Consider the following 27,144-nt stretch of genomic DNA (forward strand, 5'->3'; position numbering starts at 1 on the left):
GACACTTGGTAAATTACTAGTCTCTACACAGTGCTCTCAAAGACCAAGACTAGTAAGAGTCCCAAGATAAGCACTCGGGGTACTCAAAATGAGTAACGGATACATAAGACACTTTTAACTGCATCTAGTTCAGTTACTCAGTGGAGAACTTTTTTCTCTTTAATCTGAAGAAGTAAAATCGAGAGTCAAAGAACAAATCAATAAAATATTTTTTACAGATAGTCTTCCATATTTTGTATTTATGATTTGAAAAACATTGGGAAAAAAAATTCTTGATAAAAGAAAAGCTGTCAAAACACTTATGGCAAAATGTGAGATTGAGGTTTTTCCAGTCTTTTAATGGAAACTCTCCTTAGCATCCCATCGACCAACCCAGGAGATCAGGAAGTCCTTCTTTCCTGGCGAAAAGGTTTTGAGTTATCTCACTTTGCATCATACTACTCAATGTCAACTGAACTTGCTCCATAAAGTTTGAGGAATTCGATAACATGTCTATGAAGATGTTATTGACAGTTATTTGTAAAGAGAAGCTGTCTCCATTTATATGGTAATGAACTGTTTTCTTCCTCAGGATGTCCATTTAATGAGAAAGTATGAATGGTTAATAGCATGAGTCAAAAATATTGGGCAAAGAATAAATCAGTAGTCCTCTAGCTGTGCACAGGCAGAAACATGTTGCATCACACAGCAAATCCGACAAAGACAATAATCAAACCTCTCTACTCAAAAGTGGGGAACAAGTAAAATTTCCAAACCCATGAAAAAAAGATATCAAGAAGAGGGGGGCAGAGGGTACTAAAACACTTGGCCAGCTGGCTGAGTTGAGATTTGTAGGGATGCTTTCAAATTGTAATCTGGCAGGATGAGAAAAGTCCTAAAACAATTTATGTCCAGAAGTGCTGAGGACATAAGTTTATGCAATTAGTTTACTAGCTGATTTCACTTATAGTTTATCTCTGTATAATGGATGCCAAGAAAACTTTGACCTTCTTTAAGGTCAAGAGGAACTTCAAATGGTAATGGTTATCTCAAAGAACAGCTGGTGAGAGAACAGCTGTGGCTTACCTTTGGAAAAAAACACAAACAATGGCACGGGTCAAAGATTAGAAGAGTCTCTCTCCCTTCTCCTACTTCCATGATCAGTTTGGGATCTTCCCAATGTGCCCTATGCACAGCCCCAGCTGGTCAGTCTGGGTGCAGCTCTGTTTCTGCAGGCTGTTCTGAGAAGGAGAGGATTACAGTGGAACAACCACATAGGTTGCACATGAAGTCTGGCTGGCCTTAACAACCCCAGTTCTCTCACAGCAGGATTGACTTGGGCTATCCTGGCCTGGGAACAAAATGGTCAGCACAGGGGGGCTGAGCCATGTTAAAGAGCCATTGTGCAGCTCTGTGAGGGCCAGCCATGCTCTGGCACAGTTAGCATACAGGCAACCTAATAAACTTCACCAGGTACAAATTAGCTCCTGCACAGACATTTTTCAGTACCCACATTCTCTGAGTTTTCCCACTGAGTTTTACCTCTGTTCCCATTAAACTGAATAATAGACTGTTGATTGGAGACAGAGAAATTTATCAACAAATCATGTTTGGTTTACTTCATGATAAAGCTGATTTACTATGAAATTTCTATGTCAAGTCTTGAAAATAGCCAGGTGACTCATATCTTAAGTTTGTTATTCAGATAAACTTGGTGCCTTAGGTTATTGTTGGTTGGAAAAGTTTCAACAACTATGAATTCTTCCACTACTTATTTCTTAGTCTTCTCCAAAATTGAAGAATGAAGTTTAAGAGATGTAAACATGTTGCTGAACTCCCATTTGCACACAGAGGTGGAGAAATAAGCAGCAGCTACATATTGCATTAAGATGCACTAGGCCAGCAGTAGGATGCATCTAAAAATCCTCGTCTCCTATCATCTCCACATGTTCATTCTCTTCCTTGCAAAGGTCCCAGTGTTTCTACACTTCCAAGCTGTTAGAAGCTTCCTTCTGCTCATCCTCCTCTCAGCTCTTTACCTTCAGGACAAGGTCAGACAGAGAAGATGTAACAGAGAGCCTCCTGTTAAATGGTTCTCAGGAATAAGAGCAGGTGATTGAGCTTTTTGGAACAGATAGGGGATTTAATTGCTATTTTCTTACAGGATTTAGAGAAATGCTATCTGTCTTTGTAATTTTTACAAACAAATTCATGGAGCATTACTAACAGCTTTGTGCACTACCTGAAGCATTACACAGACAGACATGGTTTAGTAGGTCACTGATTCAGTGGGTTTTCAGAACATGTCAGGTTTCTTTGCTATGCTCTAGTTGAGTTATTTCTTCTATACAAAAGCTACACTACACAGAGTGTTTCCCCCTTATTTTCTTATACTGCACAATTGGATTTCTGCTTTCTTTTCCAACATGAATTATGCTCAACCTGGAGAGCTGTTGGTGAATCAGTCCATGTGCTTCGGCAGCAATGTGACTGCTAGGTCAAAGTACAGTGATAAAGCCATATCCCAGTCTTGACCTCTGCTGTAGCTTGTATTAATAATAATTAAAGTAGCGAAAGGCATTTTTCTCCAGTCACAGATTAAAAACATTAAGAGTTTCCTTATCAGCTCTGTAGGCTTTTTCACACTTTCCATATCATGATGTGTTTATGTTATTTCCCAAAAGGTTTTTGTGAATGTTTTAGATAATTCCTCATTAAATCTACTGAGACGCTCAAAAATGGGTTAGTAAATAGCAGAAATGGAAATGGTAAAGGATGAAAATACATATTCAGTTCCTTTCTTTTATACACGGTTCATAAAAATCACATTTAGAAAGGTCTGATGATTCATGAAATACTAAAAGACACACACATTTTAAACATTTCAAAAGAGGAAGAGAAAGGCCTTAAAAATACAGAAATCATCACACTTCTGTCTTTGTGTTTACCCATCTTTCATGGAAATGTAAGTGTCCAGGATGCATTTCAGACAGCCACAAATACATCCACAGCAAAAATATTTTCACTATTTTACAGCTAAAGAAGGGCCTGATCCGAAAATTGAAGTCAGTGGGAACAGTGACTTTAGTAAGCTTTGGAAGAAAGACATTAAGGTACAATTACGAGGTTTCATAGCCCTAAAAATGCAAGACAGGGACATACTTACAATCAGGGGTACTAGTCTTGATTAAAGAATTGCTGGTGAGCTTACTCCATACATCACAACAGCCCAAAGAACTGCTCTATTAGAGAGCTAAAATATCAGCATGTCTAATTTAAACACAGACTCCAGCTTTGTCTATTTTATGAGATGAGAAGCACAATATTGAACATTCCCATATATCTGAATGTAAAAATTGTGAAACCACATGTAAAGTCATGAAAACTTATTAAACCTTGTCATAAAAGAAGGTAAAGACAGATGGGTTTGTTACCAACATAAAGATATTTCAATAGCTGTTTTAGTTAATTGATAAGACTGGATTCCAAAGCCCTAAATTTTCATAGAAAGCAATAAATATCTGGTGACACACCTTAAAGATACGATGTGTCACCTGCAATTCATTAGTTAGAAAAGACTAGAAGTCTAATAAAGATTTTACTGGAGAATTTCAACAAATGATGCTAATATTAACCATTCCATCCAGCAATGACATCATAACTTAGATACAGAGAGAAAAATGTCAATAACCTTTTAATGAAAATATACAACAGTAAAGCATGGATTTCACTGCAATCTTTCTTTTTTTTTCTTTTTTCTTTTTTTTCTTTACTGTTTTGAGAAAGAGATTGTGTTTTCTATTAAAAATAGGTTTTATATTAGAACTACTTTGTTTATATAGTGAAAAATACAAATAGAAATTAAGTGAAATTCGTAGAACTGCAGTGAATTCATGCTGTAATAACTAAATTATATTGATCAGCATGAAATGTATGGTTTTGGTCTCATCAGTGGTAACTGGAAAGTTAAATGCAAAAGAGGAAAAGCATAGAGCAAAAAGGTCCTGTTCACAGTGGCACCAAGAGGTAAAAGTACATTTAGCCAGCTGACTTCTTCATCAGTTACAGCTAACTAATGTCCTTGGCAAGGATATTGTTCCAAATTCAACACGGCCTCCACAAGGACAACGTACCATGCTTGAAATGGCATAAATATACAATGCTCATTAAGCTTAGTTAAATGAGCATATCAGATGCAGGACATGGCCCCAGGAGCAGAAAAATATATACATATATCTGTATATATGCACTAATACTGCTCATTAAACAATGAACACATATATACACAAATATGGCACACATTTACAAAACCCACAGAAAATAGAACAATGCAGAACAAAAAGTGAACACAGATAACAGTTAATAATGATTGAATTATCCTTTTTGTGAAGAGCATCATGCTCATGTAAAAAGAAAAAACACAAACAAAAAACCCCCAAAACACCCTACACCTGATTTAAAAAAAATCTGTTAAAAACACATAAGATCCATTTTTCATAGAGAGGAGTGACAGATTAGATCACTACTGCATGAGCCTGGCAATAGTCAGTAGCCTGCCTGATTACACAAGCTCAGAGGCATTGGACAGGTACAGGGTTACCATCAACACAAGTACATTCTCCGTAGATAAAAATGCAACACATTTATGGCCAAGGACTCAGAAGAACCACCCATGGATCTCTAATGGGGCAAAGGTCAATTTGTACTCAGACTGTAAATTTGAGTTGTCAGAATGAAGTGGTGGGTTTTTAAGAAATAATGGTTCTGACAAGCTTTCATGTTCCAGCTGCTTTGCATTGCTTGGATGAAGCAAATTAGGCTTATCTGACTGAGTAATTCAGAGCAGACTAACCTGACTAGTTAAATATCATATGGATGCATATCTTATTTAGTAGTGGTGGCTCAGTTAACTGCTTTCCCTGCTTTTCAAGAACAAATTGTTTCACTTAATGTACATATACATATTGTTCATGAACTAGAATTCAGAATAAAATTCTGTAACACAAAATAATCATAGAAAGAGATATCCAGATCCTAGTTATGGTGATTTTCTTCTTCATTAATCTATAACACTGCTTCACAAAGGAGAAGCAAGAAATACTTAAAACTGAGCAATCATAAAGATCTACAAAGCACCCTCCCAGCAAAATTCAGATCTGAGCTGAGTGTTCCTCAAGAGACTTTTTTCCATAATCATTTTCAAAAGAAGCTGTGCTTTCATCTACTTTTACATTTCTACAAGTCCTGTTGTTTCAAAATTGAAAAGTGCATAAAAAGGCAAAGTTGAGGTACTGAACACGCTATAGACGCAAGGCTTAGAAATACGTGAGGAAGTTTGTGACAGTGGCACTTAAGCTCAAAAGCAAAGCTGAAATTATTTTTGGCGAAATATTCCTAAATAAACAAAATATGTGCACAGCTAAAGACCTTGAATTTAAACCCTTTTCCCCACACAATGAAAGGAGACAGAAATTTGCTATCCAAAGTTTATTCCTCCCTACCTTTCCAACGCTGTTCACCTCTGCTGACAGCCACTGCTGCAGAGAGTGGTGTCAGTCTAAGCCTCCCTCAATCATTTTCCCAAGCCCTTCATCCAGAAGAAGGGAGGGGCAAAGACAGCTTCATTTCCCTTCATTTCCTACTAAGGGCTTCTACCTATAATACCCTTTTGCAGATGCTTTCCCATATCTTCATGCTGCCTAAACAAGATGAAAAAGCAAGAAAGAGGAACTGAAGACAAGAATCTTGCCCTACATAATAAATTCCACATTATTTTAAGAAAAAATATATAAGGGAACATGAGCTTCTGTTTACATTTTTGCAGAACATTTCTGATAATCATATCCTAGATGCTGCACTTTGAAAAAGCTCAAAATCCAGAAAGAAAATATTAAAACAGCAGTAGAGCATATCCTTCATCCCTTGATGACAAGGGAAGCCCAGACATCATGTGGGTGAAATACTCCCTTGAAGGAAATTGTTCCCAAATTTAAAAGAAAAAAAACAACCAATCCAACAAAACTTGTTTCAGTTTAATTTAGGCTTCAATCAGTCTTACTCCACTCTTGAGGGCTCATAGAATCAGCTAGGTTGGAAAAGACCTTTAAGATCATCAAGTCCAACCACTACCCCAGGACTGCCAAGTCTACCACTAACTACTTGAGGGCCTCTACACGTTTTTCTAACACTCAGAGATGACGATTCTACCACTTTTCCTGGGTGGCCTGCTCCAATACCTGATTACCTTGTCTGTGAAGAAGCTTTTCCTAATCCTCAAGCCAAGCTATATTCTGCTCCATAGTGCTTGAATTTGGATGCTGCTCTTTTGCAACCTCTCTGATGAAGAAGCAGGTGTGGATTGCTCCATTTCTTGCTGTCTTGCTTGGCTGCTCAAATCATCTGAGCACAGAAACTTTTTCTGATACAAGGCTTTTAAACATTCCCTATAAAAGCAGCAAAATAACATCCTTCACTCTTCCTTACTTTCCAGAAACAGATAATTAGATGGCAAAACACTCCTACTTGATGTATCATTCTTTTGATCTTTTAATAACAGTGAGAAATCTTCCAGAAAATGTTAAGAACAATGCTGAGAAATTTCCTACCTAATCCTCAGCCTGATTCTAACACGAGCCCTGGGGAATTTGAGTGCTCAGAAAAATCTCTGGTTCGAACCTCTCAGTGTCTCAGGCTGAAACTAAGGCCACGTAATGACCTAAAATTCTGACAAATGTGTTCAGAAAGACTGAACTGAGATTGCTGTAGATTCATAAGGACAATTCAACATCAATTAGTAAATTCAAAGATTACATATTTTATCATTTTACTAACAAATTTGGAAAAACGTAAACTGTGTTTTAGCATAGTTCTCTTTTAACTCATTACTTCCTCCAACCACTAAACTGCATTTACAATATGTAGTCAGGGTTCTATACATAAAGGTCATCCAGTCCTTGGATTAAAATCTGGTTCTCCTTTGCCTGACACTCTCATGGAAAGTACAAATACAGTTAGAAGAGTCATCTAAATTTTATGTTAGAAGATTGCCATTTTTGGGCAAACTGGGGAGTTTGACTATATAGAAAAAACAAAATCCAGTCCTTTAAAGAGATTCAAGTAACAACCAGAAAGCAAATCATCCTTATTCTGTTGTAGGATAAAGAGGAAAGAATTCAAGAGAAACTGCCAGTATTTAGGAAACACATTCCTTTTGATGGGGTAGAAAATTAGCATGTGGCCTTCCATTGCCAATGGAATACCAAGGAATTGCTGAAAGATCAGCACCATTTATTTTACATATTTTAAAGTCTTCGCTGCTTTCCCCATCACAGCCTTTTTCTCCCCAGGAGCCAGCTCTTTGATTTATTTGTTGTAATGCTCCTTACAAAAATGTCTTGTTCAGACTCTGCAGTTTCACACTTGTTCTCTGAGTGGGTGTTACTTGCATGGCACTACTCAAAGGCAGCTGTGATATTGCTGGCACTGAATCAGAGAGATAACACTCTGTAGGGTATTGCTCAGCTTTCCAGAATAAACATTTACCTGAGCAGAAACCACTTTATGGGTTTTAGCTTTTTTGTTTTCTACGTATGGGGTTTTTTGTATCACAACTTTGAAAACAAAAAATGAAAACATTTACCACCAGGCAAGAGTGTGCACATTTAAAGGTTCTGCTCAGACACAGAAGTAAAATAATTATCAGCTTGCTGTCAGAAGAAAGATGTCACAACCTTTGAAATGGCATACCAGTTTGTATTTCCTTTCTATGCCTTGTTCACAGTGGATAGTACATTTTGGCAGGAAATGAAGAGCAAAAGCTCCCTGCAAAGATAAATTTCATGACTCAATTTATATAAACTAAACCTTCTGTGACTTTAACTTTACCGTTTATAAAAAAACTGATTGAATCCTCAAGGGCAAGCAGAAGATAGATGTTATGTAGGCTCCTGCACACTGCCAATCACTCCCCTGATGGTCCTTACACATCTGACTCCTCTGTCCCATTTGATTCATGATTTCCATAGGGGCTACCAGCACAACCACCAGCCTAAGCACCACCCAGGTGCAGGGGTGCAACCTCTGTGGATGCCAGTGGAACATAACCCACCGATACCACAGCAGGATTTTCCCTACTGCATCTGGAACCAGTTTGGGCTGCTGCCAGCAGAATGTCATCTCCTGCTAGAGGAGGAGACATTTTGCTTTTCAGGTCTCAAGAAAATGCCCAAATTAGATTGCATCTGCAGTGCTGGGAGAATCCCCTGCTCTGCTAACCACTCAGCACCACATGCACCCAAGGAAAAAATGTTTACCTGGTGTGGCCATGGTTAACCTTTTTTCCTTGCTGAGACGGTGCCCATGGATGAATTCACTCATGGAAGGGGGGCCCCTCAGAAGATATGATTCTGTGGAGGTGGGATGAGGGGGGGCTCTTAATAATTTCTGGAGGTAGGTCCCTGAAGTCCTGGGATGGCTCTGATCACAAAGGGAAGGTGAGAATAGTCTTGCAGGAGATCCAAGAAAAATACATATGGAAACAAAAGAGTTTTACTTTAATTACCTTTCAAAGCCTCACAAATGACAACATCACGTTAATTTGCTTAACAGGTAAAAAACAACTAGTGTTGCCACGCCATGTCATTTCCACAGCAGGGCACCATGCCTGCATTGGAAATACTGGTTCATATGAGGGGAGGAGAGGAGGTTGAGCTATATCTCAGCATCCTGGAGTTGACATCTACAAGGCTCCCTGAATGTTCCCTTGGTTTTTGAATTGTGAGCACACAAGAAAAGGTAATGATTACACAGGACTTCTCTAAAAGAGAATCCTCTTCATCTTTAGAACTGTGGAGATCCCCACACCTGTAGAGCTTCAGCAGGGCAGTCACAAGAAAAGAACTCGCTGCTTGAACAGCAAAATATTTGCATTAGGTTATGAATGGCAGCCAACCTCCTTGAAAAGGCTGCTTGTTCCCATGTAGAAAAATTGATCTGAGTGAACATATCCATGTTCTTTTTGTACTGATAAAGAACAAGTGAGCACCAGAGCTTAACAAAGAGATGCAGTTTCTTTTGTGTTAAGCGCTGAAATGCTCATGGAGCACAATCATTTTTTTATTTCAGATGCTCATTATAGAAAACCTCACGGAAAACTTCATGAAAACTTGTTAAAGAAAATACATTCACACTGATATTAAAGACATACAAGATGCACTGAGACACTGACAGAATATAGTTCAAAACACTGCATTAAAGAGGAGGAAATGACATAGTGAGGAGGTGGATCAGAACCACATGTTGCCAGGCTTTCAATTTCATATTCATACCCCCCCCACCTCTTTTTCCCCAGTAAAAGAATGGAAAGAAAAAGAACAAAATAATAACAATAAAAGAATTATAATGTTTACAATTCAGTGAACAACTTAATGAAAGTCTGGCCACTGCACTGTACTGTAAAGATCACTGCATGCATACCTTTTCCTCTGAGTGCCACTGCTGACCAGTAAGTTTGGTTGCTGTGGGCCCTGACTATGCAGGAGGAAAGTGTCTATGCTTGGCACGGTGGCTGATGCCTCCTCACTTACTTTAGGGCTGCCGATCTTGCTCTTTCCAAGCTTGCCTTTGCTGCGTCGGGACTGCTCATGGTCGAACTCTAAATCCTCCAGTCGCTGAGTAAGGGCAAGTTTTTGCTGGATAGCCATGCGCAACAGAGAATTTAGGGTCTTCTTCTCATCCTCCGCAGCTGCTAGCTGCCTCTGCATCTCATCCAGCTGTGTGACGTACTCATCACACCTGAGAAAACAAATAAGGCAGAAATCTAGGGAACTGGTCCAAGCACCAACCCTACCAGGGACTGCATTCCTGGACTGCAGTTACAGGGGCAGATCCTGACCCAAGCTTTTGTCAAACCTAATCCTGGAAGCAGACAGCCTTAATTCTTCTATTCCCGCTTTGAATGAATGTAGACTTGGATCTGAATGCCATCACTTCCTGTTCAGCAAAAGAATCTGTATCTATAATATCAGAGGAGCATATGACAATGCAGTATGTTTCCAATGCAGATAAAGAGCAACTGGAGAGCAGGTTTATTATTGTGGAATAATCTCCAGATTATTCCACAGATAACAGTACTGTATGCTGTTTCTGCTAATCCATGCCTACTAATTAGATAATATTATTTTCCATAGACAGTATTACCCACTTCAACAAAACATTATAAAAAAAAAGTGAAAAAAAAAAAGACTGCAAGTACTTTGAATGCTTGACATGAGACTTTGTGAAATCAAAAGCCCTCAGTTGTTTAGCATTGCTAACTGATTAGAGAGATACTATTGAGGAAATCCCAAACCTGGAAGTTATTTCACATTTACTGTTGAATTTCTTGGAGGTGTGCTTAGGTATCCATTCCTATGGTCACCTACTCCTTTTTAACCCTCAGCCTCTTTTATCTGCATGAAAAACTGTATTTATTCTTTTTTCGTTTGATTTAGATCTCTCTGAGACAGATTTTGAAATAAAACCACCCTTCTTATGATTTTGTTAGCATTGAAGGCTGAATTCAATTTAGTTCCACCCTAAATAACGATTCCTAAAGTTAACAGCAAGAGCAAGGCTTATCAGGATAGTCTTAGTCACTTTCTGAAGTGAAATAGCATCAGTTTGTGAACAACAGACCAGCTAATCCGTAAGAACCAAGAACAATAAACGTATACAAATGAACCACAGCAGTACTGTCTGACCTTTGGACATTTGTGGCAACATCAAGATTTTTTAACATGAAATGTTGCCGCTTTCACCAAATCTCCTCCCCACATGACCTGTAAAAATCTAAATAGCTTTGCTGTGCAATTACAGTAGTGTAATAGAGGGAGATTTAACTTTACCAGTATCACTCAGAAAACAAGCATAGAAAATACTTCTCTTCTCAAAATGTGTGATGCAATAAACTTTTGAATTACTGCAGACTGAGGGGTGAAAATGATTTCTGTGAAACTTTGACCTTCTCCTTGGGAAACAGAAATAAAGCATACTCAAAAATTCATTGCCATTCTTCACACACACACATATATATGTATAGCTCTCTCCTTTTGAATAATTCCAGCACTGGAAGCAAAATTACTAAGTCAGACATAGATACATCTACAGTTTCAGTATTATCTTTTCTTCTACAGGACCTTAATAAGCATAACTGTCTCTAGTCAAGCCTTGAGGAGCTATTTCTGAAACATCTGGCTTGAAACCAACTTGTGCACCTATTTCTACTCCAGGCCATGAGATGTCAATTGATGGTTCACCCAGCTTTTTGACAGAGGCATTAGAACAAAATCAGCATTCTGGAGATTAAATTAATTTGAAATAGGAATTGCTATAATGTCTTGTGTTATCAGCATTTTAAAGACTCATTCTTGTAACCAGGTGGATCCTGTACCCGTGTCTCTTATTCTCTCCTGACTTCCTTTTTGTGGAGGAGACATCTTTTTTTTCCAAATATGTTTTCTGTTGAAAATGTTAAAAAGTAACTATTGCAGCAACACCTGTAGCACAGTGCCACTAGAGGAAGGAACAGCTTTGCTTTACGGTCACAATAAGCCAGTTTTTATTTTGGAAAAAGATTGTTTTTCTCAGGCCTTAGGACGTGTTCTTGGTATTTAGGCATCTGCTTTGTAAAACAGGATAACTGAGCAGTTAAGAAACAAGCTCCATGAAGGTGGAATACTAAAGTGGAGTTAGACAAATCCACTTTTCATCACCTGCTATGAACTATATAGCAAAGTGGCCCTAGAAACCTGGATATACTAGCTGCTGATAGCTGACCTCATAGTCTAGACAAAACAAATCTTGTTAATACAACATTTTCCAACTGTTCTGATTAATTATATTCCCCTCTTAGAAGTTTCCCCAAAACAGTGACCCCACATTTTTGGCAGTCTACCAAGTGTTTGGGTGGTTCCAGTCATCTGACCTCCATTATGACTCAAAGTTTCCTATTATTTTTCACAAACACATGGTCCATTGTCTCTATGTTTTGTTGCTCAAGCATGTGGGGTGTTTTGAGAAACAGCATTCAGAAAGGTTAAACCTAGATCAGTCCATAATTAACTTTAGAAACTGCTGAATTAACAGACTCATTTCTCTTCACTGAAATATTCCCTGCTATGTGAAAGTGTGGGATAAAATGAAAAATGTTTCTAATTAAAAAAGCAAAAAAAAAATAAAATCATTACACACACATTGCCTTTTTGCCCACACATTTTATAAACCGGACCGGTCTTGTTTAACATCTTCATCGCTGACATGGACAGTGGGATTGAGTGTGCCCTCAGCAAGTTTGCCGATGACACCAAGCTGTGTGGTTCGGTTGATACGCTGGAGGGAAGGAATGCCATCCAGAGGGACCTTGACACGCTTGTGAGGTGGGCTGATGCCAACCTCATGAAGTTTAACCATGCCAAGTGCAAGGTCCTACACCTGGGTCGGAGCAATCCCAGACACAGCTCCAGGCTGGGCAGAGAAGAGATTCAGAGCAGCCCTGCAGAGAAGGACTTGGGGGTGCTGGTCGACGAGAAAACAAACATGAGCCGGCTTCAGTGTGCACTTGCAGCCCAGAAAGCCAACCGTATCCTGAGCTGCATCAAAAGGAGAGTGACCAGCAGGTCGAAGGAGGTGATCCTGCCCCTTTACTCTGCTCTCGTGAGACCTCACCTGGAGCATTGTGTGCAGTTCTGGTGTCCTCAACATAAAAAGGACATGGAACTGTTGGAACAAGTCCAGAGGAGGGCCACGAGAATGATCAGGGGACTGGAGCACCTCCTGTATGAAGATCGGCTGAGAAAGTTGGGGCTGTTCAGCCTGGAGAAGAGAAGGCTGCGTGGAGACCTCATAGCAGACTTCCAGTATCTGAAGGGGGCTATAGGGATGCCTGGGAGGGACTCCTCATTAGGGACTGTAGTGACTGGACAAGGGGTAATGGGTTAAAACTTAAACAGGGGAAGTTTAGATTGGATATAAGGAAGAAATTCTTTCCTGTTAGGGTGGTGAGGCACTGGAATAGGTTGCCCAAGGAGGTTGTGAATGCTCCATCCCTGGCAGTGTTCAAGCTCAGATTGGACGAGGCCTTGGGTGATACGGTTTAGAGCGAGGTGTCCCTGCCCATGGCAGGGGGGTTGGAACTTGATGATCTTTAGGTCCTTTCCAACCCTAACTATTCTATGATTCTATGAAGTCTCGACAGCATATTGAGGAAGAAAAAGGTCAAGAGGTCCTAAGAGAAATTAATTCTGGCATGGCACAGACCATTGTGAACCAAGCAGGGCTCCAGGATGCACCAGGGCCCTGATTTGGGCTTTCTGAGGCACTCAAAATACTAGTGAACAAAAGAAGTTAGGTTATTTACTCTTGAGTCACAGATCTCTGCCAGTTTCTCCTTTGCCTCAGGACAGGTTTAATCTGCAAGTGACTATTAAACAGTGCTGTTATCTTGCTGTCTGCTGGACTACTTATCACCAGCACAAAAGTCAAGATTTCACCTATTTCTCTTGTCTTAGAAAGGAAGCAGACAGACACATAAGCCTGCTTACTTTGTATGAACTGATCCAAGAAGCTTATATAGCAGTTTAAGCAATTTCTAGTTCCATCTATCTCTCATCTAGGAATGCAAACCAAATACTGAGACAGGCTTATGTGTAATTTAGGTAACATAAATCATAGCCAAGCCTGAGCTAAAAAAACAGTGACACTGACAGATTCCTGCTTTAGCCATATAATACACTTCTGTTAATAAATGCTTTCTCATCTAGGACCTGTCCAAACTTTCTATTTAATCTCTTTAGTACAGTTCTTTAAACATTAATCATAAGAAAATGTCTTGATGGACGGAGAATAGAATAAATGCATGCAGTGTCAGGACTGCGGCAACATAACAGGTAAGAGGTCTTGCTCTCTCCTTTTGAGTAACTAGGCTGGGAAAGCAAGTATGTGTAGGGACTCAGTAAAAATAGCTTTCTGAATCCCCTTAAGTTCCTGCTTTAAAAGTAGTTCCTTCTCTCCTTCAGCATGAGACTTCCCTTCCTCTCCCAGGGCAACCCCTACTCTAGGCTGGGAATCTATGCTCTAAAGACTGCTTTTCACTTACCCTCTGGATGAGAGCTGGCCACCTGTCTCTTCACAATCCCCAGCTCCCACCCTGGGTCAGCAACTCAGGGTTGGAGTGAGGGGAAATAAGAGGAGGGACAGGAAAAGCTCTCACTGCTTTTTCTGGCCTGGAACTACCAGAATCAGGGCAGGACAAAATAACCAGTGTAAAAGCAGGAGCTGCAAGTCTGGTGGACAGCACATGACCCTGGCACTGAACAGGATCTTCAAATCTGCTCTGCCAACCCCATATATCCCACAGAAAAGAGGTTTTGCACACTATTGCTTTTTCTTTTTTGAGGGAGCTGTTTGGCGAAAAGGGGGTTTGAACTGTATTGAGGACATCTTGACAGATCTGAAGGGAATTCAGAAAGCGATCACAAGGGTAATGAATAGGGAAGGTTGAAGTTGTAAGGATCAGAAACAGATTTTGGACTGGGAAAAAAACAGTCCCAGAAGGAAAAACTGCAAAAGTAGAAGTACAAGCAGGACAGGAGGACTTTTGAGGTAGAGGAGAGAAAAACTGAAGAAAGAACTTAAGGCATGGAAGGATGCACAAGTGTCACAGAAAAAAACACAGAAAAAGGATGCCTCCTGCTTTCTGCATAGGGGAGCTCTGAAGAAAATCGCTATCTTTGCTGTTCAGACCAGAAACAACTGTGCTGTGCTTGTAACATGAAATGATCTTTACCAGTGCATTTGAAGAAGAAACCATACAGTTCAGCACCAGAATGAACATCCACTTGTGGACCAAATGAACAAAAAAGAATGCCTTATGAAACAGAAAGGATATTGTTCTATCAAACAGTATATGAAATTATTTTAAAATCTATAATACAATTCTACTATCAGACAGATATTCTCCCTACAGTACAAATTCGGAAGTACCATGTGATGCAGGATAACCATGGAAACCACTGTTTTATTCAACAGAAGACTAAACAATTGCTTTTTTATGCTGAAGGTTGCTATTGCATCTAATGTTACTGCATGGAGAATCTTACAGTCTTTTTCAAATGGTTTTCTCTTCTTCAACAGACATCTAGAGTATATTAGCTGTCTGTCATTTAAACAAATGCTATTCCAAATGGACTATTCAGTATAAGTCAATTATTTGAACATTTAGGAAAATTGATTTCATTATAAAGGCCATAATATTAAAGGCTAATGAAGAAAAAGGAGTATTTTACAACACAAAAATCTATAGGAGTACACTTACATTCAAGACCTTGCAGTGAATTACTTTTTATACCTGTGCTCAGAAAACACTGAGCAAAACTTAACGACCTCAAGGCAGGGATATATTTCACAGGCCATGCACTGAGCATTTAACTATTACCTCATGGAGTTTACCAACAACAGCAGATGCTTTGGATGGGCTTTATCTCTACTAACATTAGACATTTACAAAGTAGAAATCTGTAACTCAGCAAGTCACCAAATTCCCTTTGCCATTTATAGAAGAGAAACCTACCATCCTCTTAAGTAACAACTTCTAAAATTTTGTAGTCTTTTTTAACTTGCAGGTAGATGGTTTATGCTCCATGCAAGACCCTTGTTTGCTTTATGGTCATGAAGCCACTCTTTTCCTCTGGAGTTACTCTTATACAGTTATACGGTTAGGAAGTCTTATAGAGTTAGCACATTCGCATATCTCTCAGAGTAATGAGCTTGCAAATAAAGATCAACACATACATTTCAAATATACACACCCAACTTTCCATTCTCGAAGGAAATCTTCAGATGTCAATGAAATCAATAGAACTACCTTGGTTCACACCACATGCTGAGGTTCTTCATTTCAATTATGGCACTACTCGTACTCTTCTGACAATGAACCTGTGATGAACTTGTACACAGCACCAATGTCATGGCATGTAGATGTCCCTTCTCCTTCTTTTCCACCTCTCCCAGCTGCTGCAGCTACTGTCACTAAGCAACTGAGGACCTCAGAAGGCTGGGATAGGTGAGGTGGCACCTATATACCATATAGTGGGGCGAAGTTGACAAGAGGCATGAAGACGTCTTATTGCTTACGGGCTAAAGTATTAGCAAGAAATGCGCCTTGTGTTTGACCACAAGGTGGGGAGAAAGCCTTGATAACCTGAGGATACTAATTTCCATGCATATTTGGGAATTAAGAAATCATTGATGAAACTGTTGGATTTAAAAAAAAATGGTTTTGGGTAACCTTTTATAAAACACCTAAAACCAAAACTCCTCTTAAGAAGTTGTGGGAGAAGAAAAGATGAAACATGATTAACGACTGTCCTGCCAGAAGGAACTATGTTACAGAAGGTAAGTGAAACTTTTATCCTGTGAAGGAGAAGATAAAAAATTGGATATCACAGCAGGAAAAAATAAGAATTCATGCTAGAGTGGGAAAATGCAGTGGCCTCACAATTATTAGTGCTGGATTACAGCATAGTGCGGCTGATGGAATAGATTTTACTAGTGGTAAGTACTAAATCTCATGATAATGAAAACATGGGATTCTGAAAATCATCATTTACCATACAATAGCTTTACATGGCAGAGTCATAGTGTACTTCTGAATGTGAAAATTAGCCACATAAATCTACTATTTGATTTCCACTTTAAAAAGCTCTATAAATGCAAATATACTGCAGGCATATATTGGCATTTATAACACTTCACTCAAGGTTATACTGACATTGCTATTCTCCAGCTTTTATCTTCTGAGACACCCATCTCGGTAGCACTTGAAAGCTTGCGGGTTTTGCACAGTGTGCACTCTAAGACTCATTCACCTTCATCCGGCAAACCTCTGACCTTGCAGAAAACAATTTCTGTCTCTCCTCCTAAACATCCAACATCTAAATCTATTCTCACTTAGCACACACGTATTTTCTTTTACAGAGCCAAACCAGGCAGTGACACCATTTCCCTTACCTAGTTGCAAACATCGCTCTCAAGGATGAGAAGGTTGCTGCATCTTCCTTCAAAGCCTTTAATTCATTCCGTAGTTTGGTCATGGTTTCAGTCACCATCGCTTTTTCATTTTCATATTTATTCTTCAAATTGGCTAGTGCCACTTCAGCTGTCTGAAAACACAAACAAGGATATACGCTTACGAGACAGATAGCTATTTAAGGTAGCTACAGCTAATATGCCATGCTTGATTTTACTTTAGATTGCCTGCATTCACACAGCAAAAGAAGTTAGATCTGACCTTCACTGCACCGCACTCTTTAACATCTTCTTTTAAGTTGTACTCCATGACAGTAGGAAAGGAGAAAGCAGTTGGAAGGACAAAGCCAATTTCTATGCACTGGCAACAACTCAACACCTTCAATGTCTCTACAAAACTGTGCAGATGTATGTTAAGGGCTCAGGCAAGTAAGTTATTACAGCTTAAGGAGCTGCTCACAGTGTCATTTGAGCTGCAGTAAACAACTATGTGGATCCCTTGACCATGTTGCAAAAAGAATGCATGGCACATGAGACTGGGCCTCTGTAGCTAAGGTTTGAACTAACCTCATGCATCCTGTCAGCTGAGGCTTTCCCCAGGCAAGGTGACTGCCAGGACCTGGCAGCTTGCTTTTATGTCTGAGCACAGGCAATGCCTACTGTTGTGCAAATCAACGTTATTTTGGCACTACAAATGAAAATAAGTGTAAAATGCAATTTTCACTTAACAGGAAAGCAATGTTTTCCTTCATTTTTTCTGCTTTCTCCTTTCTTTTTTCGATTTCATCCCTCAAATTTCTTCAGCTTACTGCCCAACTGCTTTTAATAGCTACATTTGTCTTCAGAATTTGAACCTTCCGTTTTACTTACGAAGTTCAGCATCATTTTGAAATTATTCAAAATACATAGTTTTACAGAGGCTTTATATCTACTGTTGCTATGAGACATTTAAAATTATCGCTATTGAATGAGATGAAGAAAAAAGTGTTCAGAGGGAATTATAGTTGTTTCTTTCATGGCTGTTTTTTACTTCATTTAGTGCATAATAAACTGCAGCATTTCATACCAGCAATCAATTTCCCCTGTTGATCTTGTAAGTTCTTGAGTCATCACCAGGGGAGAGAAATGTAGAAGAACATTAGTTTAAAGCAATCAGCAAGGGGATGTGACAAAACATAGTAATGACCAAGCAGCTGGAAACCTATTTTAAACTCAGTTTTCTGAAACTCAATACATTTTCCACTAACAATGTCTCTTAATATATTAGCATCTCCTGCTAAAATACACCTCTACTCATTTGTGTCTGGGGAAATTAGTGGTTAGAAAAGGCAGCATTCAAATATTTTAATTGTTTTTTTTTTAAATCAAATTCTACACTCACCAATAACATTTTCTCTTCTTTCACACTTGTCTACATTGAAACCAGAGATTTTTTAAAGTCACTGGTAACTACCTGCCACTTTAAACAGATGGTTTCTTCCACGACAAATTCTAAATCATCAGCAATACATGTTAAAAAAATCAACTACTTCGGGATATATTCAAATAAATGCAGCTTTTCTCAACCTTGCTGACATACGCTTTGGTGTAACGTAGGATGGCAGGCACCATCTTATGCCTTGGCAGGGTAAAGCAGAAATTGTCAGCTTTCTATCTGTTTTCATCCATGAGCAAAAATGAACACTCATAAATTAACATGGAGAAGGATTAACTTTATTTAATGAAACTGCTCTTTTTGAAGGGAAATTTAGGAAATGGTGAAACAGAAGACAAATTTCTATTTAACAGATATGATTAAGCCAGATTTATGTAAGAATTTTCAGGTCACTAATGAGGTTGAAGTAATTTTTGAGAGCAGAGGTGGACTCTGCAGCTCAAATTGAGTTCCGCTTTGCCTCCAAGGCAGGAATTTGGATGTCCTTAGTTTGGAAGGGATATACAACCCCATGTTCTTTAACCTATCATACCTCATCTTTGAATGCAGAATTCATGTGAAGATTTTCTTTTATTTAGGAATGAAATTGAGTTCAAGTTATGTGCCATTTAATGCTAAACATAAAAAAAACCCCACAAATCATTCAAATGTTTCAGCAGTGGGATTACATATTCCATGTAAACCCAATAATTTATACATCACCGAAACTGCACAATGACCAGACAGGTCACTGTGATCCCTGCTTTCTAGTCTAGATGTCAGGGTAAATTAAACAGACACACTACAGGATGAAAAATAACTTAGAAATATAATTTACTTGTTGAATAAAGGTAACAGAGGAAGGACTGTGTCAAACTGTCATACCTTTTTTTATTCCTGATTTTTCATTACGCAAAACTAAGCATAAATTGCAAAATGTATTAGAAGTGTATGGTGGCTCTCCACATACCAGACAAGCTTTTGAACATACCCCTCTGCAGGCTGTTGAGAGTCTCTTTTCTGAAAGTCTCCCAAGTGAAGAATGAATGGGCACAAGTGCTCTACTAGAGAAACAAATATAACTAACAAAAACATATTTTTAACAGGCAAGAGAAAGAAGGGAGAAGCAAGCTGGCGAAGCTTCTGTTGGAAACTTGCAACCAGGGCCAGCAGAGCAGCAGTGCATCACTTTGGTGTGTGGCAAAGCACACTCAAAAGGGTCCTTGTACGAGCCAGTGAGCACCAACAGTGTAGGTGCTCGGGTTATCCATAGCTCATCAGTTTAGGACCTGGATGCTGACTGAAGCTGATTGCTGTTAGACTCCTTGGCTCAGCAGCTGCCATTTCACAATGCAGCTAAACTGATCTATATTGGCTAGCTGCCACCAAATGTATAATTACACAGCCTATCCCCATCCCTACCCTTTGTACACCAGGTGGTTTTCTTTTATGCTTGCTGTGAGCCAGTCTGGGGAGCCTAAAGATGCAGAAAATTTGCCTGAAGCACCCAGAAACCAGAATGTGTAATGGGGAACAGGGCTGGGGGAAGAAGGCAAACTTGGATTCCAATTTTGAGAGGTACCTATGTACCTGATCACCTCAGCTCTACTGTGCCAATAGTGACAGGGACAAAATGAACTGAAGCCATAGCTTAATGTTACTTTTCCTCCAGCACTAGCTCTACACTGAACAATTTCTATTTGTTCCCCACCTCAGAGCCATCTCCAAACTGCAACCATCGAGGGCCATATATGTGTGGTTGTGTCTGAAACCAGTTCTGTGGGATAAGCTAGATTTTGAAGATGTGGGGTGAACGGTGCTTTGAGAGAGTGCTCTGAAAGGAAGGATGGGGCAAATAACAGTCTTCATCTGCAAGTAGTGGGTGCCAGAAAAAAGAAGATGCCCAGGACCTGTCTTTGTTTTTAACATCTCTGCAGCACTTGTTTTTAAGCTGCTGTTAACTACAAAATTGTGGCAGAGACATCATAGGCATTTTCTCCACATAAAAATGCAACCTATGATCAGCACACATGGAAATGGGGAGCACAAGAAAAAAGATAAAGATACAGAAAAATGTGTGAATATTCTTCAGTGAAATAAATAATGCAGTAAGACAGGAGAGGGGCCAGTGACACTCCTATCAGACCAGTAATGCTCTAGAGCTGGGCAAATGAACCACCAGCCACCTTGCAGGCAAAGGATTAACAGCTCACAGAGCACATAGCATTTGCTGGGCAGAAGTAGCCACCTGGAGCTGACAGCAAGGCTGGGAGTGAGCAAAGAGCTCCACACCTGGACTCCTGTGGGGCTGAAACACGAACAAGTTAAAAAGAGCTGGGGTATGCACAGCTCAGCCCTCCTTCCCCAAAACTCAGCCACAGAGCTGAACAGGCTGAAGGGTGCACATACACTCAAGTCCCAGGACCTCCTTGCCAAAAATAATGGCATCCTTTTCATCCCCCTTCTGATCCTTATATAAGAGATGTTTGATTACTCCAACTGTCTATAAAGGTTGCCACCTTAATCCTGAAATCCATGAACAAATCTCATTTTCTCTATATATTTACATTCCAAGATGACTGTGTCCCATTTACATTAGGAGTGTGAGAAGTAGACCAGGTAAAAAAATTGTTGCTGAGAGAATATGAAGTTCTACAAGTGGCAAGTGCCTTGTTTTTTCATCATCGTACTGAACCTTTCCACCCAGCCTCACTTTCCCAGCAGAAATTCTACTGTGTTATGTCTATATAATAGCAAGGCATTTATTTACAGATGATATACCGTATGGGTTTATGAAAATATTTTTTCTCAAGGACTTTTATGTATATCTCAGTTGTGGAAGCTGGAGACATCATAGTTATGGTCAATCCAGATGTGAAGGTCTTGCTGACTCAACTCCTTCCCATCAAACTAATGCACTATGAGAACAACCAATCATTTTTCAATCAGAACTTCAGGATATTAAATTACCCTCATAGGCAGCTTTCTGTATGTTTTTAGGAATCAAAATCACAACCATCATCGATCTGGTCCTAATATAATTAATTTGATATTACTTTACAATTTATGCTACTTGTTAATGCTAATGCAACTTTGGTTTGCTCTATAAAACTTGTGCTGACACAGTAATTATGGCTATGAATAAATGAATTCATAAATCAAGACAAGGTAAGCAAACAAGCTAGCAAGATCTATGTGCATCGCTATCTTGAGCAATTGATTTAATAATTCATTTTCCTGGGCAGCGTCTTAGAGTAGATCTTGCTCTCTTTTTAGTGGTAAGAGTTGTGCATAGCCAATTTGCAGCCCAGCCTAACACTAAAATGCTTATTTGAAAATATTACTTACTGGTGTTCACCAGATAGCACCACATAGCTTCCGTGGTTAAGGGTATGATTTCACAACTTAAGTACAGCACAAAATACCAGACCTGGGGACCTGCTGCTGGTCTTCCCACTAAATCTGAAGGAAGGACAAGTCTTGCCATTTTTACAGTGCATTTGGTTGTGCTCAACTTGCTTTCACCATAGTGCTCCAACTAAAACAGCACCACTTAAAGCATCTCTGGAGTGCTTACAGGTGTTTTGAAATAGTATTTCTAAAAAACAGAGATGTGATGTGGCCTCTCTGGAGGCTGAGGACAGGCCAGAGCATCCAGCCCCTCACCAGCTGCAGGCTTCCCTCTGCAAGGGGCCTCCCACAGATCTCCCCTACTACCTTGAGCACCAGCAGTGTCTTACCATGCTACATAAGGGATGAAAATACATAGTTTCTTACTAATGTCAGCTTCATTAAGGCTTGGAAAAGGTTGCTTAATCATTTGGGGGTTTTCACAAATAATTAAAAAATCAAAGCTCTAGCAATTGTGGTTCTTGAACAAATGTGAAAAACTGAACCAGATGTCTTCTGTAGGCTCACCTAAAGTGAAACCCATAGGGAAAAACATCCCCAGCCTATAGCTGCATAAACATTATTCTGGAGGGGAAGAACTCAAATGGGTGTATCTTCACTCCTATTTTCTGAAAATGAGATGTGCTTTGGGTCCTGGGATACAACCATCACTTGAGGCTGGCAGTACTGCCAGGGCATTATAAAAGTCACCCACCTCACCCTAGAACTTTAAATGTCTCTGTCCCTTTTACACTATTATGTCTTTTAACTTGAAAGGCTGAGGATGTTGATACTTGGTTTGCATAAGCAGTATTGAAAGATTCTATACCAAATTATACAGCTACCAGTATCTATGCTGCTTATCCAATAAATAAAACTTTAGTTAATAGCACCTCCTTACTCAGCAAATCTATCTTTTCCATTTCAGTGAGCAGACTTTAGGATGATGCTTTATACCTGACAGCAGTAAAAGAGCAAGAATGAGCTAGATCCTCTGGTAGTATCAGAAAATAGATGATGCCTCTATGCTAATGGAAAAAACTTTAATCTGGAATCTAAATCCATATACTTCAATTACATCTTAATTACATTTTAATTACATGGAAAATCCACATATAATTGCTCAGAGCTGTTACTGCTTAGCTGGAGATGGTATTTAATTACTTGGATTAATATTTAACATGTGTCGTATCAGAGGGGGGAAATGCTATAAAAGACTCAAAATATATTGAAATATTGCTGCAATTTAAAAATCCCCAGTACTCTAGGAATGTAGTTAGAGATCCAACAATCAATTAAACCTGAAACTGTAGCTTCAGACTACTTGACTATTGGGAATTTAAACACTGAAATCCCATCACTGTCATCAGCTAATAGTATCCCAAGCTGTTAACCAGGATTCATGCCCCCATGTGGTCATCACTCCACTGGCTTTAGATGAGAAAAGTCACAGGCAATCTGGAGTAATTCTGCTGCTGCAGCCTCTTGCATTCAGATTTAATTCTGGGCATAAGGAAATCCACCAAAATAAATGAAACTATTTGCATGCTTAAATTTAACTTTAAGTGTTTGCAGACCTGGAATCGGATGGATACAAACGGCTTGAGAGCATATTCTATGCAAAAAAAAAATTGACAGTGCTCTTGAAAAAACACACCATTACATGGTTCTCTTTTGGCATTTGATATAAAATGTGGCAATTCTCAGCTCATTTGCATTATTGAAAGATAAAAAATAAAGTGGTTTAATGACAATTGCTTTTAATGTGAAAATTTCCAAATAATAATTTGAAATATTTTATTCTCTTAAAAATAACCTTAAAATGAATCCTTCCCAAAACAAAAAATTGCTCCTATTGTTTCAGTCAGCTTTGTTGTGTAGTGATGTTTTCCCTTGTCTTGAAAAAAAAACCCCAAAACTGATTTTATTTCTTAAGGGATTAAAAACATGGCAATTGTTTCTATCTAAAGAGACAAATAATTTAAAAAACCTCCAACCACCTGTAATGAAAACAGTATTTGACCTGATGTCTTACCAAACAAATGCCCAGCTTCCGTATAGTCCAAAGCCACTGGTCACACTCTTACATCTTCCTGAAGCACACTTCAGCTCTTGTGATACTTATTTTTAATCCCCTTAAATTTTCTGTGGTACATTCACATTTTGCAGCCTTTGGAATACTACCAAGAGCCAAGAATAATACAATGGGTTGTTCGCACCATCAGCCCCACTAAATCCCACGGGCGCTGACCCAGGTGGTCTCCCCTGCACTTGCCCTCCCCACTCCTCCAGCAGTACCTGCACTGCACCTCTCATGGGCCAGCACACCCATGAGAGTCTTTCCATCCACACTCCAGTTTGTTTTCCAATGCTGGCAATCCTATAACTCCAGTAATAGCAGCAACATGCCTGTGAATCAGGCTGGGTGGTAGTGGACAGCTCCCTGCCCTTGCTTTTCTCTCACACCACAGGAAAGGCTCTTCTGATTGTTCTCTTGGAAATGGTGGGTGCAGTGAAAAGCAGAGATTATAAGCTTAAAAAGAAGACAGAGAAGGAGGGAAGGTCTGCCCTCACTGTGATTGAGTGAGAAGCTAAATAACCTGTGAGTAAAATCTCTTCTCTGAAATACTCCTGGGAAAGCTTCTAAGTGACCTGTACAAATAAAAGACTTTCCTGACTGCTTTATTAGCACCTTACCTGCTTGTTGGCTTTCAGCACTGCTCTCAGGGTTGCAATCTGTTCCCGCTTCGTACTCAGGAGTGATTTCAGTTTCAGTATCTCTTCCATTAAGGCCTCCTTGTCTTTATCGATCATGGGCGCCAGCTCCCGAGCTGCAGCACGCTGGCGCGACAGCTGCAGTGACCGATCGACAGCCTTCTGCAAGTGCTTGATTTGGTCCCTTATTATGGCATTGAGGTTGTAGATGTTCATCGGTTCTTTGCGGATGTCACTGGTATCAGAAACGGGGGAGGAAGGAGGGGCTGTGATGACAGGAGAAATGGTAGGTGTTTTTGTTGGGCTCTGTTCCTTGCCAGGCTCTGTGGCCTCTTTTGTCACCTGCTCAGTTGGGGTCCTGGCTTCTACAGGTGATGACACCCCCCTTCTGGCAAGCCGTGGGGAAAGGAGACCTCGAGGGTCATCTGGGCCTTTCAGGCTCCCACTGCGGGTAACTCTGCTTTGCCTGTAATAGTCCAACATGACCCTGTTTGGTGTCTCATTGTTGCACAGGCAGACGTGATGGTAGAGCTGAGCCAGCTCCTCACTAAATGTCACCAGCTCATCCTGGGCGGTGTTGAGAGTATTATGGTTTTCATTTGCTATGCCTGTCATCCTTTGCAGCTCCTTTTCCATGTGGACCATTTTTTCCTGGCTTTCCTTAGTTGACTTCTCCAGGCTTGTCACCTGTTCGTCATATGTCTGGATTCTGCTTTCATACTTGGCCTTCTCTTCAGTGTAGTTTTCTACATGCTTATTATATTTCTCCTTTAAGGCTTTGATTTCTGCTTTCAGGTCTATCACCTCAGTCACAGCTACTTTGTATTTACATTCTAGGATCTCCAAGCCATTGATGTCCACTTCATAATCATGTGCTTCCTCGCCGGGTTCTCGGCCCTTCTCAGAGTCAAGCTCGGCTTTCAGCTCCTTGTTGCTCTGCAGACCCCTCATGGCATTGACGTGCTCCGTGAGCCTGTGCACTCTTTCATGTTGCTCAGTCAGGGCTCCCTTGGTGTGTTCCAGCTGCGTCTGAGACTCCTGCAGGTTGGCCAGAAGAATAGCCTTCTCTCTCTCCACCTGCAACAGAGCCAAAGTAAGAAACCCAGCATCTTGTCCTGCCTGTGCAAAACACCAAACTCTGCAGTCACATTCATCTCTCCACTCCCCCACTCTGCATATGCAACTTGAGGACCTCCAAAAGGTTTCAGCCATATACACCTAAATCATAAAACTGAGTCAGAAAGAGATGCATGTGACTGTCAGAACTGTGAAGTCCCAGCCTCTGCTACAATTTCAGCTAGACAGATGATACAGGATTTATTACAACATATGTTCCCTGAACATATGAACTCCATCACTGTCAACTACTGGTATATACACCTTTCTCAATGGAATTTGAATGTATATTTCCCATGAACAGCTCTACCAATCATTCACGATATTTATTATATCTTTGGACTGTTGCAAACTTACATTAAGGCTTGATTACTGAATGCAAATATAGTGAACAACTGGCTGTGTAAATTTCCATATGTTAGATTAAATAACCTACTGTGTGAGAATGTAGCACAGATCAGGAGACTAAGCACATGCAAATCCCAGGGCTCCCCAAGTCTATCACTTTGCTGTAAGCAAAATCCATCCTCTAAGGACATGGCAGGAAAAGCAGGAATTGTGGTACAACTAACAAACCACTAGTTCTGACCCAGTAAGTTCCTTTCTGAATATCCGCAGGGAAACATAGATGTTGAACAGCAGAAGAGGTCATGGAGGACTCCTCTAGAAATATAAGTATGCAACATTTTAAAGCAAGTGAACAAGACAAAGTTTGATCTGTTTGGGTATTTGCCACTGAACACTCCTGAGAGACTTTCATTTCAAGGTTTAAGTGTAGTGCTCCAACTTTTCTTCTGTGCTTTTGCCCAGTTCTGAGTTGTGAACTGGGACTCAGAGGAAGGCACATGGAGATGGGATCCTTCTTACTTTTGCAATAGGATCCTAAGCCTACCAGGTTTACTGTCCTTTCTCTCTGACAGTTGCAGTATTTCAGCACTGTGCTTACACAGCAAAAATTACATGCTCCACATCCCCTTTATGTGGCTGAATTACTAATTCTGAGAATGCAAAGCTTTCAGTTCTGAAAAAACACTGAAAAAAACCCACCAAAAACCCAACAACAAACTTTCCTTCCATAGTGGTATCCCCTCACATAACATTTGGAAAACAGTCAAATCAGCCACCATGAATCTAATGAAGGAAAAGAAAAGCCTTTTAGAGATGGAGAGGGTACTACTCCCATCTCACAAAATGTTCCAAGCAGTGTTTCAGACTCCTGTTTCCTTGTAACAATGCTTTTGAGCAGCGGCTGCTCCTCAGAAGTATTAGCATATGATAATACTTGGGTTTTACAGACAGGCTTTCAAAACACTGCCTCTATTAGAACCTGCAATCAATTGCAGGCAGAAACTGTAAGCATAAAAATAGAAGCCATGTTAAAAACATCTAAAAAATCAGCCTAGTTTTCTTGCACACAGAGTACAGATGGCTTAAAAATAAAAAAAAAAACCCAAACAAAACAAACAAAC

General features: G+C 39.8%; 1 protein-coding gene and 1 long non-coding RNA gene across 15 annotated transcripts in view; one reads left to right on the top strand and one right to left on the bottom strand.

Annotated features, from left to right (window-relative positions):
• Positions 1–27,144, top strand: part of LOC133222380 (uncharacterized) — a 341,799-nt gene that overhangs the window by 111,720 nt on the left and 202,935 nt on the right. The gene's annotated exons all lie outside the window — the stretch shown is intronic.
• The window catches only part of BICD1 (BICD cargo adaptor 1), a 169,352-nt gene that overhangs the window by 12,795 nt on the left and 129,413 nt on the right, over positions 1–27,144 (bottom strand). For 4 of the 13 annotated variants that reach the window (XM_061372032.1, XM_061372034.1, XM_061372037.1 and 1 more), the window contains exons 5-7: positions 24,542–25,636; positions 17,023–17,174; positions 9,564–9,771 (exon numbers count right to left, since the gene is read on the bottom strand). In XM_061372032.1, the coding sequence (XP_061228016.1) occupies positions 9,564–9,771; positions 17,023–17,174; positions 24,542–25,636 (1,455 nt within the window). Of the gene's footprint in view, positions 1–8,124; positions 8,134–8,291; positions 8,483–9,453; positions 9,772–17,022; positions 17,175–24,541; positions 25,637–27,144 lie in introns of those variants that run through there. The other 9 variants (XM_061372029.1, XM_061372030.1, XM_061372039.1 and 6 more) reach the window with 5 other exon arrangements.

The sequence above is a fragment of the Neopsephotus bourkii genome, unplaced genomic scaffold (genome assembly GCF_033783945.1).
Source record: "Neopsephotus bourkii isolate Nb327-2 ecotype Australia unplaced genomic scaffold, CSIRO-AGI_Nbou_v1 NB_1589, whole genome shotgun sequence".
NCBI classification, from domain to species: domain Eukaryota; kingdom Metazoa; phylum Chordata; class Aves; order Psittaciformes; family Psittacidae; genus Neopsephotus; species Neopsephotus bourkii.